Raw genomic sequence first — 7632 nt, 5'->3', positions numbered from 1 at the left:
ATTCAGCTTTTGACCTAGCCGCAAGCTATAACCGCAGGGAGGGCTAGAATGCTGTCAACGCTTGTTCACAGACATCTTTGGTTGGAACAGTCTCCCCTTGAGGAGGAGAGAAGGCTTCCCCTCCTCAGGGCTCCCCTCTCCGCAAGGGGACCTTTTGGTCTGTCCGCAGGAGAGCGGGCGGTATTTGACCTAGGCCCCACACCGCCTCATACCGCGCAGCCAGAGGTGAGGGCGCGGCTTCACCAGCGGCTACGGCGAGGCCCCCAACCAGCGGCCATGTTTCCCCCACCTGAGGTACCCTGGGCACAAAAACAGGTGATCACAAGGCCGACAGCCTTGGCGGCCGAGGGATCGGCTACATTAGATGAGCACGCCCTAAAAAACCGTCGCCGTCTAGCTGTGTCTAGCACCCTCTCCGGCACTCCCCCCCCCCAACACCAGCGGGATACAGGCTCTGATTTGTTCCCTTTGGCTGCGGGCCGCGTGCTTTCACGTTTCGCTTCTCATGGGGACAGGGGCTGACACCCAGTTGCTAGTTAGGCCTGGGTCTGCCTGTGAGAATGCTGTGCTGTCAAGCGGCTCCCACGCCACACGTTCTGCGTCTGTGTTTGGTGAGCTTGGTGTTGTGTCTGTCGACGGAAAAGGTTGTCAGCGGGGGAACTCGAGGCCCAGGAGGTCGCAGCGTGAGTTCCCCCAGCCCCGCCCTCGCCAGGCCGGGTATCAAGTTAGTGCCTCCCCCGACCGGAAGACCGGCGGTAGTCAGTCAGGCACGCGTGGTTTGGGTGGTAGTAATATCACTACAGGGCTACGGTGTGTAGGAACCCACCCTATCGGCAGTGTGGGGACTTATTCTACCGGTAGTGCGGTAGTTGTTGCCACGGTATTGGGTCTTTAGGTGAATACTTCATTGGCGGGAAAGAAGAACACTGATAGCGGTGTGTGGACCGTCCTGCGAGCCCCAAGCCACCGTCGCGCGAGCCCCAGACCACCGTCCCGCGAGCCCCAGACCACCGTCCCGCGAGCCCCAGGCCACCGTCCCGCGAGCCCCAGGCCACCGTCCCGCGGCGAGAGACCATGTGTGTCTGTTGTACTGTATACTGTATGTGAGGTCATGTTGTTATTGTACCATGTGTGTCTGTTGTACTGATGAACGTTAGAAGTCGTTGATTCTGATGTGATGTGATACAGAACAATAACAACTCGAACAAAATCTTTTTATGATCTTTATAGTATTTATTATTATTTATTCCACACCGCAGTGTGAGGGTAGGTTCAAAAAGGTGAGGCTCGTGCTACATATATAAAACAGTGGAATTATTTATGGGGTCAAACTCAGGAGGTTGGCCTTGACCCCCCCGGTGACCCCGGTGACCCCGCTACCCGAGCGGGAGGGAGGAAGGGGGTCGGTTGTCGGTCATCATCGAGATGGAGGGATTGATGGAGGTGAGGACAGAGAGATGCTTAATTGATCTTGGGGTGACGGAAGTCCCTGCCGGCAAACTTGGCGTTGAATCCAAGCTCCTCCTCAATCCTGGAGGGCAGAGGGCAAAGGTCAGAGGTTACAACTCAACCAGCAGAGGTTAGATGGTAAAAGGTTAATAAAGGAACTATGCGTTTCCTCTTGTAAAATCCCACACTTTTCTCGACATCTTTGTTTACAGTTTTCAGAATGATCACATATTGTTTAATACCTTTCACTACCAGCTAACAATATTACTAATGATATTACTAATACTATTGATATTTCTAATACTACTGATATTACTATCGGTATTACTAATACTACTGCTATTACAAATGATATTACTAATACTACTGATATTACTATCGGTATTACTAATACTACTGATATTACTAATGGTATTACTAATACTACTGATATTACTAATGGTATACTAATACTACTGATATTGCTAATACTACTGATATTACTAATGCTATTACTAATACTACTGATATTACTAATGGTATTACTAATACTACTGATATTGCTAATACTACTGATATTACTAATGTTATTACTAATGGTATTACTAATACTACTGATATTACTAATGGTATTACTAATACTACTGATATTACTAATGGTATTACTAATACTACTGATATTACTAATGTTATTACTAATACTACTGATATTGCTAATACTACTGATATTACTAATGTTATTGCTAATACTACTGATATTACTAATGTTATTACTAATACTACTGTTATTACTAATACTACTGATATTGCTAATACTACTGATATTACTAATGTTATTACTAATACTACTGATATTACTAATGCTATTACTAATACTACTGATATTACTAATGCTATTTCTAATACTACTGATATTACTATCGGTATTACTAATACTACTGCTATTACAAATGATATTACTAATAATACTGATATTACTATCGGTATTACTAATACTACTGATATTACTAATGGTATTACTAATACTACTGATATTACTAATGGTATACTAATACTACTGATATTACTAATGGTATACTAATACTACTGATATTACTAATGGTATACTAATACTACTGATATTGCTAATACTACTGATATTACTAATGCTATTACTAATACTACTGATATTACTAATGGTATTACTAATACTACTGATATTACTAATGCTATTACTAATACTACTGATATTACTAATGGTATTACTAATACTACTGATATTGCTAATACTACTGATATTACTAATGTTATTACTAATGGTATTACTAATACTACTGATATTACTAATGGTATTACTAATACTACTGATATTACTAATGGTATTACTAATACTACTGATATTACTAATGGTATTACTAATATTACTGATATTACTAATGGTATTACTAATACTACTGATATTACTAATGTTATTACTAATACTACTGATATTGCTAATACTACTGATATTACTAATGTTATTGCTAATACTACTGATATTACTAATATTATTACTAATACTACTGATATTACTAATGCTACTGATATTACTAATGCTATTACTAATACTACTGATATTACTAATGCTATTAATACTACTGATATTACTAATGCTATTACTAATACTACTGATATTACTAATGCTATTACTAATACTACTGATATTACTAATGCTATTACTAATACTACTGATATTACTAATGCTATTACTAATACTACTGATATTACTAATGGTATTACTAATACTACTGATATTACTAATGGTATACTAATACTACTGATATTACTAATGGTATACTAATACTACTGATATTACTAATGGTATACTAATACTACTGATATTGCTAATACTACTGATATTACTAATGCTATTACTAATACTACTGATATTACTAATGGTATTACTAATACTACTGACATTACTTGCTATTACTAATACTACTGATATTACTAATGGTATTACTAATACTACTGATATTGCTAATACTACTGATATTACTAATGTTATTACTAATGGTATTACTAATACTACTGATATTACTAATGGTATTACTAATACTACTGATATTACTAATGGTATTACTAATACTACTGATATTACTAATGGTATTACTAATATTACTGATATTACTAATGGTATTACTAATACTACTGATATTACTAATGTTACTAATACTACTGATATTGCTAATACTACTGATATTACTAATGTTATTGCTAATACTACTGATATTACTAATATTATTACTAATACTACTGATATTACTAATGCTACTGATATTACTAATGCTATTACTAATACTACTGATATTACTAATGCTATTTGTTGTGAAGGATCAGATTAAACCGAATATATATATTTATTTATGGATATATATTTAATAGTATTTGTATATCGTTTGATATCCCTTGTATATTCCTTGTACATATACACTGAATATCCCTTTAGTCTACTAACAGCCCATAATAGTTTCATTCTCTCATTGGACAAGAACTTGGCGCCAGCAGCCAAGCCCCTTGGTTCAAGTTCAATCGTGCCGACGAACATGTCGTTACTAGCCCGGTTCCGCATAGGAATACGTCTGGCGAAATACGAATGGTACTATTTGTTCACAGCGCATATATATATGGCGCAAGTAAAGTAGAACTTTCTTTTTAGTCCCTTAGCCCTTAGTTCTTTACCCTCCAACCTAGTGGCAAGACGTTAAGCCTCACCCACGATACACGTGTGGTGCAGTATGGTCAACTTGGCCTCAGAATGGCATTGAGACATCGTGTGGATTAATAGTTGAATTGTCATAGTTTGGCACTATACCGTCGAGTGGGACGTATTTCTATTAAGTTAATAATAGTCTATTATGTATGGTGCATCGTTCGGTTAGAGTTATACAGTGAGTAGTACCCCCATCGTTTCCTCGCGTTATCTAGAGTCTTAACCAGGCTGGGCAGACCACGTGTGGTGCTTTCATCCGAGGAGTTCTGGGCTAGGACGAGTGGAACTGCACATTGGATTACCTTACCCGGACGACGGCGAGCCCTACACGGCTTGGATTATCTACTTGCTTTGGGTGCTTTGATTTATGCCATGGATAACAGCCAACACTGGTGAGTGTTGGAACTACCCCCCGAGAGGAGTCCAGGTGAGACGGCGCTCTACCCCGAGTGAGGTCGCCTCACGTCTCTTCGTTGTGGACCGGCAGCTACCGTCTACAAGAGGGCCCAACTGTATTCATCTGTGGACCAAGGTTCTGTGGGCACCGTGTTCAGCACTCTGAATTCTCCCAAGAAATCGTTGGCCAGATGGGATATCGCCGGCGGCTCTCCTAACCCCCCCCCCCCCTACTGACTTACAACCAGCAGGATCCCCCTTTAGTATATCCAGCTATAATCATTAAGTACCATCGCTATAGTTCCCTAAAGAACCAGGTTGTATACTTGCTTCCTGCGTAACCAGAGATTGGACATTCAATGTTGATTTGCCTACGAATACTCATTTGCCTTACAAGTGCATTCAAATCATAAATGTCATTAAGTGAACGTTGTATATACCCTTTGCTATATATTAAATATTCGACTTATACATTTGTGTGGACTTGGTTTCATGGTGGGAAAGTGTTCATCATATCTATATCATGTACTGTGTGGCCAGTAGTTAAAGTACATAAAGCGGTAGTGGTTTAATGATACCATACTTATCAATACAGTCAGGGAATTGTACCCCTCAGTTACAATTGGTCCTTCGAGCCGGAGGGTAACTAGTGTAATATTAATATAGTGTTATTAATATTGAAATGGCCTATGATGAACACTCCACGAAACGGTCCTCCTAACGTAGAACGCCCGCGGCGCAGACGACAGACACCTCAGTACTTAGAGGATTACGCTGTCAGTCAACTACCTAGCCTTCGACAAACGGTAAACGCGGTAAAAGTAGAAAGTAAAATTATGTCTGACCTTAACGACCAGGTTACCCCGACCACAGAGGCCCTAGTGGGTTCTAATGTAACTGACCAAGCTCATGGTGGGGACCAGGAGGGAGCTGACATGCCTTTACCCCCCGCCAATACCGAAGAAGTAGTCCCCGACCAGCCCCGGGAGGAAGACAACCCTACAGAGAGAGAACTCTGCACGGAACAAGATGAGGAGAGCGCCGAGGAGATAGAGCTCCAGGACTCCCCAACGAGTACAGCCAGGAGCGGCTCACCTCTACAACCGTCTTCCCCCAGCGAAGCGGAGAGGATGCTATCACAGGCGTTCCTCGTCAGCCTGACAGCCTCTACCGAACGCGATCGACTCCAGGGTGAACGCGATCGACTTCAGGGTGAACGCGATCGACTCCAGACGCAGCAACGGAGCGAAGAAGAGCGCATACGCCTGGAGATGAGACGCCTTCAGACGGAAGAGAATATGGCAAGAGACCGAGCAGACACCCAGCGCGCCGCTGACGGTGCCCAAAGAGAGGCAGAGCGCGACCTCGCTCTCATCCAGCGCGAAACCGAGCGCGACAGACTACAGGGCGAGCGCGACAGACTACAAGCGCAGCTAATGGAGCAGCTGATCACCAAGGCAACACCCTCTCCCTCCGCCAGGGGTTCAAGGAACTCGTCGAGACAACAGTCAAGGGCAGCATCCCCTAACCGAGCAAGCGACCCTGAACTTGACCAACAGACCAAGCCTATACCCCCCCGCAGACCCCCTTCCCCGACCGGTCCAAGCGAGACCCAGCTACAAGGAAGGAGCGGCATACACTGCGGAGAAGCTAAATAAACGACTACAGGATCTAGAGGACCTGATAGAAGAAGAAGAGGGAGAGGAGGAGAACCAAGCCCGACGACAGCACAGTACTCCACCGGACCAGGAGGTCCAGTACAGCCCAGGCTATACCCCCGCGGCGCTGCGCTACAGACCCCCGACTCTATTCACGGGTGAGCATGACGCACGACCAGCCCCGAGGAATAGCACCTGGACCAGCGGGCCATGGTACCCTGCCGGTACCAGCCCACAGAGAGGCGCAAGAGGAGACTCGCCTAGGAGGCCTCTCCCCCAACGCTCGCCGATGTATCAGCCATCCACGGCGTCATACATTGGCACACCGACGTTTCCAGACTTCACCTATGAGAATCGAGCACAGTACACGGAGCTCCGGATGTGCTTAGAGACAATGATGGTGGATGTCGCTGATGAACGCCACAAGTATGCAATATTACTGAAGCACCTGAAAGTACCCCGAGCGCACAATATAGCGCTAGCCTATGCCACCTCTACGACCCCATACACCGCGGCTCTAGCAGCGCTGGACCAGAGATATGGACGTATATGGGATTACGTAATCCAAGAGATAAGGCATATTGACCGCCTACCCCCAGCAACAGACAATCGCTCATTAGACGACCTGTCTATAAAAGTGCAGTCCCTGGTAGGGATGCTGGGAGCGCAACGAGAAAAGGGTATGCACGAGCTATACGCCAACTCTAACGTCGAGAGGATTTTAGAGAAGCTGCCACCCGCCAGACAAGAGCGCTTCAGGCGGCAGAGAGACCACCGTGATCCTAACGGTCCCGAACCATCCCTCCTCGATCTAGCCGACTTCCTGGCGAGAGAAGTCAGCAGCCTACGACTGGATACGTTCGTGCGGAGCACACCAAGCTCCAGAGAGGGACCCAGGAGAATAAACGATGGAAGAAGATCGGTGACTGTCATGCACCAATCAGAATCAGTACCGAGCAGTAAGAACCACAGTACCCCCTCGAGAAAAGAGAAGTGGAAGATGGTGTGCCCGTACTGCGAGAAGGAACACTGGCTGTCACAATGTGACCTGTTCACAAAGATGAATGCAGAAGAAGTGAGTTGTTGTGAAGGGCCAGATTAAACTGAATATATATATTTATTTATATATATATATTTAATTGTATTTGTATATTCTCTAATATTCCCTGATATCCCTTGTATATTCCTTGTACAATATGCATTGAATATCCATTCTAGCCTACTGAACATCCCATAATAGTCTCCATTCTACTATTGGTCGAGACCTTGGTGCCAGGCTGCCATACCCCTCAGACCCAGTTCAAACGTACCGCTCCACATGTACGAACAAGTCCTAGTTCCGCGTAGGAATCTGGCTACCGCACCACTAATGGGACTATTTGTTCATAGTGCGTATATATACTGCGCTACTAAAGTAGG

The 7632-nt window shown here is 43.9% G+C and overlaps 1 protein-coding gene across 1 annotated transcript in view; it reads right to left on the bottom strand.

The window, feature by feature from the left end:
• Positions 1-1224: 1224 nt before the first annotated feature.
• The window catches only part of LOC311233540 (beta-enolase-like), a 29631-nt gene continuing 23223 nt past the window's right edge, over positions 1225-7632 (bottom strand). The window contains 1 exon segment of the mRNA XM_084320506.1: positions 1225-1531. Within this exon segment, the coding sequence (XP_084176632.1) occupies positions 1462-1531 (70 nt within the window). The 3' untranslated portion in view covers positions 1225-1461.

This window comes from Notolepis coatsorum (genome assembly GCF_963971535.1).
Source record: "Notolepis coatsorum genome assembly, chromosome: 1".
NCBI lineage: Eukaryota > Metazoa > Chordata > Actinopteri > Aulopiformes > Paralepididae > Notolepis > Notolepis coatsorum.
This window is presented reverse-complemented; position numbering and strand designations above follow the sequence as displayed.